Raw genomic sequence first — 14,788 nt, 5'->3', positions numbered from 1 at the left:
TTTAGGCTGCTGTTAAAAGTGCCTGTCATCCATTTGCTACTGCTTTGCATTTAACAAGCCCTCCTAGAATGACTCCCGGATTTATGCATGTGTGGTAGGAAGCAAGGAGCCACACCTGAAGTCACCTCGATCCCCACACAGATGTGTGCCTTTTAGGTGAGTCCGGGAAGAAGCCAATTAAGAAAGAAATGGCAACCTGAAATTACATTGCAGCGAGCAGCTTTCTCTGAGCAGCAAGTTTCACTTTTTCAGCTGATGCAATAGAAAGATCACACGAAAACACAAACTTGGAGAGTCGAAACTTTCCCATGCACCTAAGGCAAACATCATTTTTTCCAGCCCTGCGTAAGCACCTCAGACAACAATACGTCCCTCTGACTAGGAGAAGTCGATGGCACTATTTTTGTCAGAAGTATTTGTCAGGGAGGACTTGTCCTCTCTTGGAGCGTGGTCAAGGCACGAGTCCAAAAATACAGTATCTTGTTCAGATGCTGAAAGGAGCGTAGTGCACAAAACAAGGCAAGTGCCCTCAATGCCTGAAGAGCGGGGGGGCGAGGGGGGGCTGTGTATTCACAAGCACACTCTCACTAAGTTTAAATGCTGAGACACATTTTGTGATTATACTTTCTCTGTCTGCTGTTTAATGGCTCCTCCTGTTACTACCGATACATCAATACAGTTCTGTATATTATATCACCACTAGTCGTTAAGGTAAGAATGAAGAGGAAAGGCAGAGTCAATAGCAAACACCCCTCACTGTACAGTACAGTAAATAGGGACCTCTCAATGCAGAGCCACACAGCCTCCAACGGCCATGTTTGTTAGCCCTTTCCCCTGATTTTTTTTTTTTTTTTGCAAGCCTAGAGACCAAAATAATCTTGCTAGGAACAGTCATAACAGGCAGAATTTCAAAGTGCAAGGAAGATGATAAGAATAGATTTCTACAAGTCCTGACCACGTGATTTGCGAAATAATTAATTCAGCACGTCCCTTAAGAAACACGGAGTCGTCATTAATCTGCCAAGCAAAGGACTCTATCAGACTTGAAAACTGAAGAGATCCCAAGAATATAATATACAAAGGGTGCAGTCCCTCTCTCTGCACACCTAGCTCTTTGGTAGCTGCCGAAAAAGAGACGCCCGGTATGTAACCATTTTTTTTTTTGGTACTTTTATTCCTTCTTATTTAAGCCTTAATGAACTTAGCTGTCAAACGCGTGACAAATAGGGCACGCTGCTTCCTGATTTCCAGCTCGGCAGCGGCCGGGAGCCGGACCGGGCGCAAGCGGTGACCTTTGGTTCCCAGGGAGCGGGGGGAAGCGGAGCGCGGAGCGCCGCGGAGCGCCGGGAGGAGGCTGCCGCGGCCCCCGGCGGCGCCGGCGCTGGCCGCTGCCGCCTGCGCGGGGAGGCGCGGAGAGGCGCGGAGCGCCCCGCGGAACAGCGCGGCTGCCAGGGCATCCGCCGCCCGCTCCGAGCCGCGGGGAAAGGCCGCGGACTTCTTTTCAGCCGGGGTTGTAAATCTGGCCCCGCGTCCTGACAGCGGGGCTACCGCGGAGGCTGCGCACCCGCGAAGCCAGCCCCGGGTGCGCCGTGCCCCGCGCTCCGCCGCCGCCCCAAGGCCGGCCCCGCTCCGCTCCCGCGCCCCGCTCCGGCCGGCCCCGGCCCCTGTCTGTCGGCCCCCGGCCCCCGGAGCACGGCCGCGGCCGCCTGCCGGGTCCCAATCGATAGCCCGCGCTGAGGAGAATCGGAGGGCACGGTGTTATGGAAAGGCGCTCTCCACAAACTCTGTGAAATATGGACCACGAGCCTGAGGTTTCTCTATTAAATCCCAGAGTCAGCTGGAAATACTTTCTGCAAACAGGATATTCTTTATTATCCCTTGCTGGAGTAATTTCTAAAAAACCGTAGATCGTAGCTTTTTATTACTTCCGTTTCGGTGGCAGGACAGAGACAAAGTTTCCGATGTTATGAATTATACATTCAAACAATAACACATTAATTCAATTATTCAAAGATGACAAATGTTTATGTGCTTTGCTAGTGACTAAGGAACAGATTTGCTACTTCACCAGAACTCCTACGTTTTTATCAATGAAGTTTTATATTATCCTGCTGGTCCGGGAAAGAAACCAAACTCCACCAAGGCGCGCAGTAAAATGGACCCGACCATAAATCGAAGCCCTTTCATAAGAGCGTTTATTCCTGCATATAGCCCGGGCTATTTTATCAGTTTGACAATTGCCGGAGTTGTTGTTATAAATCATCATAAGTAATTCCTGAAAGGGTGCGAGGCTGCTGGGGGGCGGGCGGAGACTGTAAATCTTTCTGTTTTATTGCTCTATGAACATATGCTCCGATTGAAGAAGTCTTAGATCCTTTACTGGAGACAAATTCACGCAAAGCTGGAGTCCCACCAGCGCCGAGGATTAACATTTCCTTAATACTTTCTTAGTCCCCTCTGCGATGTCTTAATTCTGGTGGCGAGGGCGCTCCTTTCTTCCTGCCGGCCTCCATTTTTACCTTAAATTTCACATTTTTTAGCCCTAGCCTCCGAGCAGCCACCTCGCGGCCTCGGGACTTTTTCCAGGGCTTTCCGAGCTGCCCCCCGAGGAGGCATTTTCTTCCCCAGCCTCCTCGTGCTCTGGGCTCGACTGGAGCCCAACTTTCCCCTCTCTGTGGTGTGTGGGAAGAGAAAGACCTCGTCGTCATCCCAAATGCCCGAAGCCCTGCAGAAGAGCCTTCGGCCGTGTGTGTACACACGCGAGCGTGCACAGGGGCATGCGGGGCTCTGCGTGTGTACACACGGGCGCGGGGGCTCTGCGAAAGTACACAGACGCCGAAATATATGGCTGACGGAAAAGGATATAAAGAACCATTCCCTCTTACTTGAGGCGAGATTTAAGTGCATCATTTCGAAGAAATATAGGATTATAAATCCGAAGCCGTACACAATAATTTACATTGAACTTACGCTTCCATCACCGGACTCCAATCTTTTTATAACTGGTTTGCAAAGTCAGGAAAAGCAATGTAATTTAGATAAATGTTACAATGCACTTACGGTTAGTATTGTAAGGTAATACGTTACTGTCACATCCCCGTGCTTTGGATGGTAATGAAATCATAGCAGATGTTAGATTAGGTGTGGTGTATTTATAGCTACTGATATGTTAGAAAATCAAACAGAGAAGCTAATATATATGTATTTTGCCGAACTGGAATTGTTGGGGAGCTTTGCGGGCACACATGACGGATATACTCCAGGGTTGCTCTGTGTCTCTACACACACACGGAGAGGGGAGGCAGGCTCAGGGCAGACACACACACGCACAAATGTCATGAGTTTTTTTTTTTTTTTTTCTTTCTCCCGACGCTTCTTTAGCCTCCAGACAGGGGTAGTCCCAGCAGCCCAGCATTTTTCCCGGGACGGAGAAGGAGAAACCCAAAAACCCGCGCTCGCCGGTCGGCCCGGGCGCCTTGCCGGCGGAGCAGCGTTGCTGCCGAGCTGCCCGGGGCTCAGGCGGTGGGGTGCAGCCGGTCCCCAGTTCCTCCTGTCGCTCCACTCCCTGGCCGTACCCGGCGGAGTTCACCTCTTCCCCGGCGCTCGGGCGGGCGCGGAGCGGCCCCGCCAGCCCCGCGGGGCGCGTAAGTGCGGGAGCCGGCCGGCGCGGTGCGGTGCGGAGCGGTGCGGAGCGGCCGGGGAGCGGGGCGCGGGGCGCGGGGGTGTCGCCGCCCCCGGTCCCGTCTGGGCAGCCCCGCTGCGAGGGGGTGAGGGGAGCGGGCCAGCCTCAGCCCCGGCGAGCTGCTCCCGCGATCACGTGGGCGAATGTGGCTGGATTTTAGGGCAGTGCCTATATTTCTGGTCAGAAAGGGGGTTCTCCTGCTCTTCCCCAAAATTCTTCCATGGCCGCACGATTTAAAAACAAAACAAAACGAGAGCCGGCCACTTGCCGCCTTTGATTCCAGAAGGCTGATGGCTAAAGGGTTGTGTGTTGATTTTTTTTTTTTTTTTCCCTAAACCCCAACAAATTCCGATTTCCACTCGCTCTCTTTTATTGGTAGTTGAGCCTGTGCCTGTTTTCGTTCTATCGGGAATTCTGGTGTGTGGAAATGTCTGTAAAACCGCAAGATCAGGCTTAGGACAGTATTGTCTGCAGACAAAGGGTGAAGGATATATTCTAAAAGCTGCAAGCACAGATCCTGAAAAGTGAGGAGCCCAGGTTTATGATAAATTGACACACAGGTAAGCAACTGCATGACAAAATGGGACCTTTAACCACAGGGGCTGCATTATCGCCTTTACTCAGGGACTGTCTGGAATTTGTTTGTAATCTCTGCCCACGACGGCTGCAAATGCATGAAGTAATCTCCACCTCCTTGTGCGTTTTAAGCTGTATCTCCTTTTTATTATGCCGTTTGAATAAAAAGCGAACTCCTTCCCAAAGGCTAGGAGAAAAATGTTTATCTCTCTCCTATCCCCCATTTTCGGTGGTTTCAGGAAGGGAATTACAAATAACCAAAAAAAAAAAAAAGAGGGGGAGACAACTTTGCTGGACGCTCCCATCGCCAAAGTAAGATTGAGCATCCCATTAATTCGTTGCCGTGGGTAGCCGGGCAGGGGGTAGCCGTGTGGATTTGCACAGTGCGATTTGAAATAGGCTCATAGGTAATGGAGCCCCTACGTGTGGTGTCTTAAATACTCCTGCCGAGCGCGTTCTCGTGCCTTCTCCCCTCTCCGTGCTCCTCGGGGCCGCTACTCGCCTCCCCCGGCGTGCTGGTGCTGCCGTTGCCGCTGCTCTCACGCCTCCGAGCCGCAAAGGCTGAGGAGGCTCGGTGGGATATTTATCTCCCGAGAAGTTTGTGGCCGTGCGCTGGGGCGGTGTGATCAATGCGGTGCCAGGAGGATGCCCGAGGCTGGCCTGGGGCGGCCGCGGGGCTGCAGCCGCTGCAAAGGGCCCCGCAGCCTCCTCGCGTGCACCCGCGGCTCAGCTCCCTCCTGGGCTGCTTTCGGCTCCCAGGAGCAGCCGTCTCTACCCCGGGGCCTGCCCGCAGCCCGGCCGAGCTCTCGGGCCGTGTGTTTTGTGGGGAACCCCCTGGAAAAGCTCGCTTTGTGGCGGCAAGCAGCGGCGGGGATCAGGCTGCGCCGGGTCCCGCCCGCCCCGAGCCACCCGGGCGAGTCCTCCTCGGGGGCCGCCGCAGCAGGGCGATGGGGCGAGGGGACAAAGTTGGGGGGGTCTCCTCTCTCTCTCTCTCTCTCTCTCTCTCTCTCTCCCTCTCTCTCTTTTTTCTCTGTTGCGTCTTGCTCTGCTCGATCAGAAGTTAAAGGCAGTGAACATTTTTCTTAGCTGTATGCCTCCAAGCTGCTGGCCTGCCAAGTTAGTCAGCTGAATCCAATTACTGCAAGCAGCATTTCATTTGGCTCGATGGAAGCACTCACTTATAACTTCACCTAAAATTTCAATAATACCTATATTGGGCCCACGCCTGAATAATTCTAAAGATTTCCCTGGGTTGAGCTCTGGCACCTTCTTCTCTGCAGTCGGCTCGGTCGGAGCAGAGCTCAAGCCCGGCGAGCCCGAGACTCCCCTCTTCGCAGCGCAAACTTTGCAGGTTCTCCTTCTGGCCGTGGAAATCTAGATATTTGCCCAACTTGTCGCCAAGTAAAGCATGTCCAGAGCTTGTGAGGCTGCTTCGAAAAGGGAAGAGAAGTCGATAATTAATTAGACGCAAGACGAAAACTTACCACGTTTAGCAACAGCGGGTAACAATGACTTGGTGTGCAGTGTTATGCTCCCTCCGCTCAGGGGCTAAGGTGCAACCCAACTTACGCTTTCTTTTCTTCCTGCACGCCGTAAAGTGCTATTTCTAATGATCTCTGTTAAAAAAAAAAATAAAGCACTTAAAGTTGACGTACGCCCACGTGCATATATTATATAAGACGTTACCGGGACAGGCCCGGGCCAGGAACCTGAGCGAGCACCGTGTGTAATCATGAAGCTTCGCTTCCCTAACTCCAGTTTGCCAGCATAAATTAAGGTGATTTGGAAGGGGAATGCCGCATCCTACTGGGTTTGGGTAGAGAGAGAGAAGACTTGGTGGAAAGTTGTAATGTCTGTTGTGTTGTGAGGTATTGGAGGCGCTTCCGTTGGTTGTTCATTAAGTGGTGAGTTATTGCTATACAAGCCAAAGGTCATTTCAAAGGCTTATGGCTGCTAGATATCGTCTTTATAATGACCTGGGCTTCTTTGTGGGGGATTTTCTGGCATTCTTAAGTTCCTAAAGTCCTGACTCGACACATCACACGATGAGATGCAAAATGCGCGTTTCGAGCCACAAGCGTTTGCGGCGTATTTTCAGCGCCGGGGTCTCTTCGATTCTCTTTCTCTCTGTCTCAGCCGGTGGATGGGGAGCCGGGGGGTGTGGGGGGAGAAGGACCCGCGCCAGCCCCGCAGGAGCGGAGCCCTCAGCCGAGCGGGGGCTGCCCGCGGCTCCCGGGCGCTGCGGCCCCGGCTCGGACCCCGCCGGCTCCCCTCGGCCTCGCTGCGGTGGAGGCGGCGGCTCTCCGGGCGTATTTTGCTCGTTTCTTCGCTCCCCGCCTCTCCCAAAGCGTTATTAATAAATGAAGAGAAGCGTCTGCCCTTTGTCTGGTAAAAGATCTGACGTGGACTTAGAGACACGGTGAGGGGCTGCGGACAAGACGTGCATTTATTAACAAAGTCCTAAGGAAGAAAGTCCAAAACAAACCAGCTTCCGCTGAGAGTTCTCACTTTTGTTGCAGGTCCGTGCCCAAGGATTATCCCAAGGAACCTGAAGATCCTACACACACTGTTAAAGTCAAAATTCAAGAAAAAACATAAGTGTGGTGAGTTCTCTAAATTTCCTTTTCCGTCCGTATCCCGCTGTCCCCGGCCCGACGGCCCCTCCGGAGGGAGCAGAGCCGCCGGGGAGCGGGGCCGGGGCTGCAGGCTCCCGGGACTGTCGCTGCATGGAGGCCGAGGAGCAGCAGTCCCTGGGAAGCCCCTCCGGGACACGCAGTTCGCTGCCGGGCCCGGCTGGGGAGCAGCCACAGCCTGGGCCCAGCCTTGGGGAGAAGGGGGGCTCCCCGGGGAGGGGGGTCCGGACCTGCTTTAAGGCCCCGCCAGAGCCGGAGCCGGCCCTCCCCTGCCCTCGCTCCCCCGGCTCCCCGAAAGGCAGGGACACCCCGCTCGGCTCGGCCGGCTCCCCGGCAGCCGGTGGGTGCCCGTCCCGGCAGCAGCCCGGTTCCCTGCCCGCGGGCCGGCCGCGGCCGCCGGCGGCCCCAGAGCTCCCCTTATATACGGGGCTCCCTCCGGGCCGCCGGCCGGGAAATGTGCCGAGTGGGGAATTCTTTTGCCGGGCTCCCTCCTACGCGCAGGCTGCTTTGCACTTCTGAAAGTGCTGGGGCTTGGGAAGTGTTTTCCTTTTCATTCCTGGCCGGAGCGTTTACTGCCACAGCACTCGCGGTCATAAATTTTGCTACAAACCGCAATGACAGGTGCATTGATATGCACCCTGAGAGCTCCGGCTGCCTTAATAACCGCTCCACTGGCCGCTCTCGCCGCCTTTTATTTATTCGGTATCATATGAGATATTGATCCTCGGCAGAATTAAGTGTAGTGGAAGTTTTAGGAGAGAACTGCTTAATATGGAAGTGCCGGGGCGCAGCTGGCCGCGGGCCCTGCGCGGTCGTGCGCGGGTATCCGCGGGTGCGGAGTGCGGGGCTCGGGCGGCGGGTGCTGAGCCCCCACGGCGGGGGCACCCCAAAGGCGCTGAGACCAGCGGCGGGACAAAGAGCCCCATTATCATGTGTAACGCCGAGCGGTTCGGCTGAGGTTAACCTTTCTGGAGAGGAGGAAGGGAAATTCGAAACACAGACATGGATACTTTGCGGTTTCCTACCCTCAGTGCCTCCGAGCCCACCTCCCACGGCTCGGCCTCGCCATTTGGATGTCACCTTTTTTTCCTGGAGGCTGTTTCTGGCCAAACCACCAAGTGTCGAGCCCCTGCTTTGGTGCTCCCTACAAAAACATCACCCTGGGCCTTGCACTCGTGGAAAATCAAAACCTAGAAAGGTCTCTCTCTTCCTCTTTCTCTCCCTCTCTCTCTTTTTAAGATCTAAAGATGAGCCACCAAACAGTTGAGCATTGTCCATGTGATTTATGGCCCATAGCCTCCTTTTTAGGTTCAAGCAGAGTTCACAAGCAGTTGGTATTTCAGAAAAGAAATAAGGCTTTTAACAGCTTAACAGCAATATTCTTTCTTAAGATTCTGCGTATTCTTTTGGGAACTATATTTTACGAGGCACATAAAAGCATATGCTCAAGGCAGTGTTGTGCTAACAAAAGTCCTCAGTCCAGACTGCTCCCGAAAATGTAGATGATAGAAGTGGAAAATGAGCGACAGAGTTATTTTGCAGAGAAATACTTTCAAGGCTCGTCCAGATTATAGTAGTTTATTAAAACTCATCTGAATCCTCAGTCTTCGTTCCCTTAGACATCCTTTTACTAAAACTTTCCAGGAGAGGAAAATAGCTCCTTTCCCATTCCTATCAGCTTCCCAGATAATCCCACGCTTTTGTTCAGGGAAGAAAGGGACGGCGGCGGTTTGTGACCGGGGATAAACTGTCGAGAGCGGCTGCGGGCTGCAGCTCTCCCCGTACAGACGTGTATGGCACTGAATTTTAGGGAATTTTTAGGTACTTGACTATACCAATTGCTACGGGAGAAAGAGTAGTGCTATTGTAGTGTTGCCTAAGTACAGGCTGGAGAATGGTAATTTTCAGACACTGTTCAAAATTTTCTAGCTACTTTTCTCTGGCATGTTAATAGGCTTGAACCCTGAAGAAATATAATAAACTCCTAAGGTACGTTGAGGTTCAGACTTATACAGTCAGCTGAAGTATGTGCTAATCTTTAAAATTACTAAAAATGTGAGACGCAAACCCAACCCGACAAGAAAAATACCGCGTAAAATTGAGAACAGGGAATACTGAAAAGCCGTAACCAGATTGCGGGCGAGTTTCTGTCCTGCAGCAAGAGAGAAGTCCCGGGTGCGACCAGGGGAAAGGCAGCGCCCTGCCCCAAAACTCAGACCTCCGGGGACCTCTCATCCCCGGGCATTTCCAGGCGGGGCGGCTTGATCGGGGGGCGGGGAGGGGAGCGCCATGAGTTTGCAGACCGGTAAAAGAAGAGATCATAGAATCAGCGTTTATAATGAAAACCATCCCTTAAAAAACATCCCCAGTGTCTCAGGTTCTTTCTGCTGGGGACAAATGAAAGGGACGAGAAACGTCGGGTGAGGGATTTTAATTCATCACGGAATTAAAATAGGGGAGCTGACCTGCGACATCCTTTATAGTGCAAAGCAAAGTTAGTGAATGGCGTCGGTTATACTTTAACTCCGGAGTAATCCGGGGCAAGAAGGAGGCCGGGTGTACAAAGGCGACGGGATTTTTCTGCCTTCGCCCGGCTGCAGCCCGGCTCAATCCATCATGTCAGCCGTGCGCGGCCGTGCGCACGCGTGCCGGCGGGCGGCCGTGGGGGATGCCCGCGGGATCTCTGCCCAAATGGGTCCGGGGGGGCTCTGGGGACAGCACCCACCCGTGGCCGGGCCCCTGACTTGGTTGCGGAGCAGGGTGTCCCTGGGCAGCGGAGCGGGGCTGGCCCCGCGGTGCTCTCTGGGAGCCTTTGCCAGATTCCCGAGGAAACGGCCCAAAGACCAAGCAAAACGTAACAAGCAAACAAACCAACAAGAACCCCAGGTCCCCAAAGACCCCGAGAAAGCTGTCTCTAGGAAGCCCCACCAACGCGCTCCTGCTCCTCCGCAGCACCATCCTTCTCGTGTGGCTCCTTCCCTGGGGTCCCCTGGGCCTTCCCCAGCACGATCTGGTGACCCTGCTCCTTCCCTGGTGCCCCCTGCTTCCCCCCTGGTGACTCTGGTCCTTCTCTGGTGTCTTCTGCTTCTTCTCTGGTGTTCCCTGCTCCTTCCGTGATGTTCCCTGCTCCTTCCATGATGTCTCCTGCTCCTTCCCTGATGTTCCCTGTTCTTCCATGGTGTCCCCTGCGCCTTCCCCGGTGTCTTCTGCTCCTTCCATGGTGTCCCCTGCACCGTGTCCCCTGATCCTATCCTGGTGTCATCTGTCCCCATGCCTGCTGTCCCCGCTCCCCCTGTCCCACCGAGGCCGGGGACTCGGGGATGCGGGACGTGCTGGGGCCATGCCGGCCTCTCCCAGCCGGGCGCCCACCACTGAAGGTCTCTTTTGTGTCCCCTCTGTCCCCCTCCCCAGGTGGCTCCCGCGGCGGCGAGTGGCCCAGGCCGACGACGTGAGGCGCGGGGAGGCAGTCAATGATATTTGAGCAGGGGCCGCGGGCCTTGGCGATCGCAGAGCGCAAGATGCAGAAAGCCGCCTACTACGACAACGCGGGGCTCTTCGGGGGCTACACGTACAGCAAGGCCGACGCCTACCCCTACGGCGCGGCCCACCAGCCCTACGGCCCGGCCGGCCTGGACGGCGAGTACCCCGCCTCCGCCTGCTCCGTCCAGGGCTCGGCGCCCGGCCGCGGCCCGGCGCACAAGGGCAGCGAGCTGAACGGCAGCTGCATGAGGACGGCGGGGGGCGGCCCCGGGGGCAGCCAGCCCCCGGGCATGGGAGAGCAGCAGCCCCCGGCGCTGCCACCCTCCTCCCCGCCCAACCCTCCCAGCGCGCCCCCTCCGAAAAAAGCCAAGGGGGGCCCCAACTCCTCGGGCTCCGCCACCGCCACCCTCAGCAAGCAGATATTCCCCTGGATGAAGGAGTCCCGGCAGAACTCCAAGCAGAAAAGCACCTGCCCCCCCTCAGGTAGCCGCCCCGCACCCGCCCCCCGTTTCCTGCCCGTCCCCCCCCACCCCGATGCCCGCCCCTGCCCCTGCCCCGGGGGCGCATCCTGGGAGCCGCCCCCCGCCTTCCTCCGGCTGCCGGCTCGGGGGTCCCGGCCCTGGGGGGGGGGGGGGCGGCCTGGGGGCTCCCGTCCCGCTCCCCCCGCAAGCCCAGGCGGGAGTGGCCCCCGACGGGCCTGGACGGGCTCTGGAGGGAGGCAGCAGGGGGAGGGGGGGGGCGCCGTCGGGGGGTGGTGGCGGTGGGGGGAGTGTGTGCGGGGGGAGGCCGCCCCCGGGACCCCTGCGGAGCGGGAGGGGGCGGGGGGCTCCGGGGGACCCTAGCGGGCTTTCGGCGGGGACCAACGGCTCTCGGCGCCTCTTCCCCGCAGGAGAGAGCTGCGAGGACAAGAGCCCCCCCGGGCCGGCCTCCAAGCGGGTGCGCACAGCCTACACCAGCGCGCAGCTGGTGGAGCTGGAGAAGGAGTTCCACTTCAACCGCTACCTGTGCCGGCCGCGCCGGGTGGAGATGGCCAACCTGCTGAACCTGACCGAGCGGCAGATCAAGATCTGGTTCCAGAACCGCAGGATGAAGTACAAAAAGGACCAGAAAGCCAAAGGGATCATGCACTCCCCCGTGGGGCAGTCCCCGGACCGCAGCCCCCCCCTGAGCGGCCCGAACCACGTCGGCTACTCCAGCCAGCTCCCCGGCGTCAACAGCCTCAGCTACGACACCCCCTCGCCCACCTCCTTCGCCAAGTCCCAGCAGAGCATGTACGGGCTGGCCGCCTACACGGCGCCGCTGAGCAGCTGCCTGCCGCAGCAGAAGCGCTACGCGGGCGCGGAGTACGACCCGCACCCCCTGCAGAGCAGCGGCGGCTTCGCCAACCCCGGCCTGCAGGGCAGCCCCGTCTACGTCGGGGGTAACTTCGTGGACTCGATGCCGGCCTCGGGCCCCATGTTCAACCTGGGGCACCTGCAGCACCCCTCCTCCGCCAGCGTGGACTACAGCTGCGCCGCGCAGATCCCCGGCAGCCACCACCACGGACCTTGCGACCCCCACCCCACCTACACGGACCTCTCCTCTCACCACACGTCTCAGGGACGGATGCAGGAGGCGCCCAAGCTCACGCATCTGTAGCGGGCCGGGAGCGAGCGGAGCGGGCTCGCCTCTGATTACCTCACTTTTCGGACGTGACCGTGTTGCCGGTGCCAGCAGTATTAGCGGATTTGCCTCCCCTAAGAGCCACCACCCTCCTTCCCCGCAGCCCCGAGTAGGTCCGTGAGCAGGAGCCGTCCTTTTCTAGCTGTTCTAAGCATGACAGTGCAATATACTGCAAACCAAGGGACTAATAAGCTGGTAATGATGTACTTGAAGGTAAGTCTTAGAGATCCATTAGTGTTAGCAGCGCGTCATGCTGAGGTGTTGTAGACCAGTTGTGAGCGGTGGGAACTTGCCCGCGTGTGAGCTTATTTCAGATAAGTTAATTTATGAATTCTTCCGTAACGTGAGGATCGCAGCGGACTAAATGATATGTATTTATTATTTTAAGCGAGACATTTTTGTATCACTGATTATTTATCCTCGTCTTAATGTATTTATGTGGCTATTTGTAGAGTTTATTCACCAACGCTTCGGGAGATCGATCCAGGTCCGTGGTGACTTACATTTCACCTATTTAGTATCTTCGGTCTGAGCTAGTTGAGAGAGTAGTCTTGAACAGTTGTAACAGTGGCTGGTGTTTGTAGTTTATGTAAGGATTAATTAAGACAGCGACTTGTAAGTCATTAATAGAGTAAAACAAACCGTGGCGTCACACAAAGAGCCGTTACACTCGAAAAAAAAAAAAAAGTTAAAAAAAAAAAGCGCAGTATTTTTTTCAAGTATTTATTTCAGCCCGGCTGGCACCGCGGGGCCGCCTCCGCGCTGGGAGCGCAGCCGCGGGGAGGAGGCGGTCTACGAGGCTTGGCCATCTTGGGTCAGACCAAATCCTGCCTACGAAAACCTCGGTGAGGTTAGCATTTATTTATTGACTAGGGATCTGTCGCACACATTTTTCGGCGGGCTATTTTCTTTTTTCTACTTTTGTTGTTGTTGTTGTTCATTACATTCTGGCTATCTGAAATAGGAAAGAAATTAGAAGCTTAACGCAAAACAAATATATTAGAAACCCTCTGATAGTGCTAATTTCATTAGGGTCTCCATAGCAATCCGTGCAGCAGCTGCCACCTCCTTTGTTATTTATACTGTTGTCTTTATACTAACCATAAATCAAATTTTTAGACATCTTTGGAAGCCTGAGCTTTTCCTCTTGTTTTTATCATAAAAATAAACTTTGAAAGAAAATTGACAATCAGATACATACAGCCGAAAGGGAGCTGCCAGGGTGGGGCGCGGACAGCGGCCCAGAGCCCAAGACAGCCCGGTCCCACAAAGGGGACAGCTAACACATGGGGAAGAATAAAAATATAAAAAAAAAATAAAAAAAAGGAGAGAAAATAAAAGAAAGGAAAAAAAAAAAAGGAACGATGCTCTGAAACCTCGTGTTTTCTCCTCTTTAGTTACACGGCTGTGTTGAATCCCTCACTGGACTTACAGAGACACTTTCTGTAAAGGTTGGCATTAAAGTCTCTTCCTGACGGTACATGTCGCTCCGAGAAGTCTACTCTTATCTGTTTCTAAAAGTGTCGAGTTAAAGATTAATCAGATCTTCTGTATTCCCCACAAAACCATCTGACGCGTCACTTTCCAGTTTGACAAACACTGCAACTCCTACTCCATCCTCTAATGACAGGACCTGGAATTCCTATTGTGAGAAATATTTTAACTCCTCCAATTCTGGTCAACACAGACAAGTTTCTTTCTTTCTTTCTTTCTTTCTTTCTTTCTTTCTTTCTTTCTTTCTTTCTTTCTTTCTTTCTTTCTTTCTTTCTTTCTTTCTTTCTTTCTTTCTTTCTTTCTTTTCCTTTCTTCCTTTCTTCCTTTCTTCCTTTCTTCCTTTCTTCCTTTCTTCCTTTCTTCCTTTTCCTTTCCTCCTTTCTTCTCTGTCTTCAGATATTTGTGTTTGGCTGGACAGTAATGATTCAAAATGTCACTTAGATTTTTATTTTCCCCTCTGTGCAATTTTAATGATGTTGTACTATGCTGAAAAAGTGTATCTTTTATTAAATTTCACTTTTACCCAAGCAAATTTGGATATATGTGTTGTAGATGTGTAAACAAAAGAGAACAGAATAAACTACTTTGGTCAGAGACATATTTTAACCATTTTGAGCCCTAAAATTGTTCTCTATGGAAGTCCTCACACGATCATTTCTTAGAAGCTCCATCCTGGAGTGATCAAAATATACAAATGACGTAAAAAATAAGGCTAGACACTACTCGTGAATTATACTTCTATGATATTCCATAAGTATATATATATGTTTGTATCTCCAAGCCTTCTGTAATTGATGTACCCACGACTGGAATTGTCCATGTATATTATTTTGTGTGTTCTTGAAAACACGACGTGTCTCTCATCATCTGCTTCCAGCTGCAAAATGGCAAGACGGTACCATATCTGCGGGGCCGTCCCTGGTGTAACCCAATGTGCTTTTCCCAAGTGTTTCCCACCTTCGTGCTCTGTAGGCTGTTCTTCAAACAGTGTCTGCTCTGACTTACACTATTAGTCCTTCATAAAATCCGTTAAGAGAGAAAAGGCCGTGTACAGATAGTCCTTCCCCAGACCGGAGGAAGATGGGGTTTCCAGAGACGCCGCCCGATTGCCAGCACCGTGCCGCCGAGGCGTGCTGGCCTCTCTTGTTCCTGTGTGGCGGCAGCAAGACGGGGTTTGCAGACTTGGTCTCCAGCGGGGGAGGAGGAGGAGCGTGTGCGAGGGGGAATCTTGTTGTAAATAAATTCACTTTCTTCTCCGTGA

General features: G+C 54.0%; 1 protein-coding gene across 10 annotated transcripts in view; it reads left to right on the top strand.

Moving 5' to 3' along the window:
• HOXD3 (homeobox D3) overlaps nucleotides 1–14,788 on the top strand; it is a 30,815-nt gene extending 16,027 nt beyond the window's left edge. For 2 of the 10 annotated variants that reach the window (XM_080599559.1, XM_080599562.1), the window contains 3 exons: nucleotides 6,778–6,861; nucleotides 10,303–10,854; nucleotides 11,261–14,788. In XM_080599559.1, the coding sequence (XP_080455685.1) occupies nucleotides 10,362–10,854; nucleotides 11,261–12,009 (1,242 nt within the window). In that variant the 5' untranslated portion in view covers nucleotides 6,778–6,861; nucleotides 10,303–10,361 and the 3' untranslated portion in view covers nucleotides 12,010–14,788. The other 8 variants (XM_080599560.1, XM_080599561.1, XM_080599558.1 and 5 more) reach the window with 7 other exon arrangements.

This window comes from Anser brachyrhynchus, assembly GCF_964034855.1.
Source record: "Anser brachyrhynchus genome assembly, chromosome: 7".
In the NCBI taxonomy this organism is placed as follows: domain Eukaryota; kingdom Metazoa; phylum Chordata; class Aves; order Anseriformes; family Anatidae; genus Anser; species Anser brachyrhynchus.
Note: the sequence above shows the minus strand (reverse complement) of the source record. Positions and strands in the feature narration are given on the sequence as shown.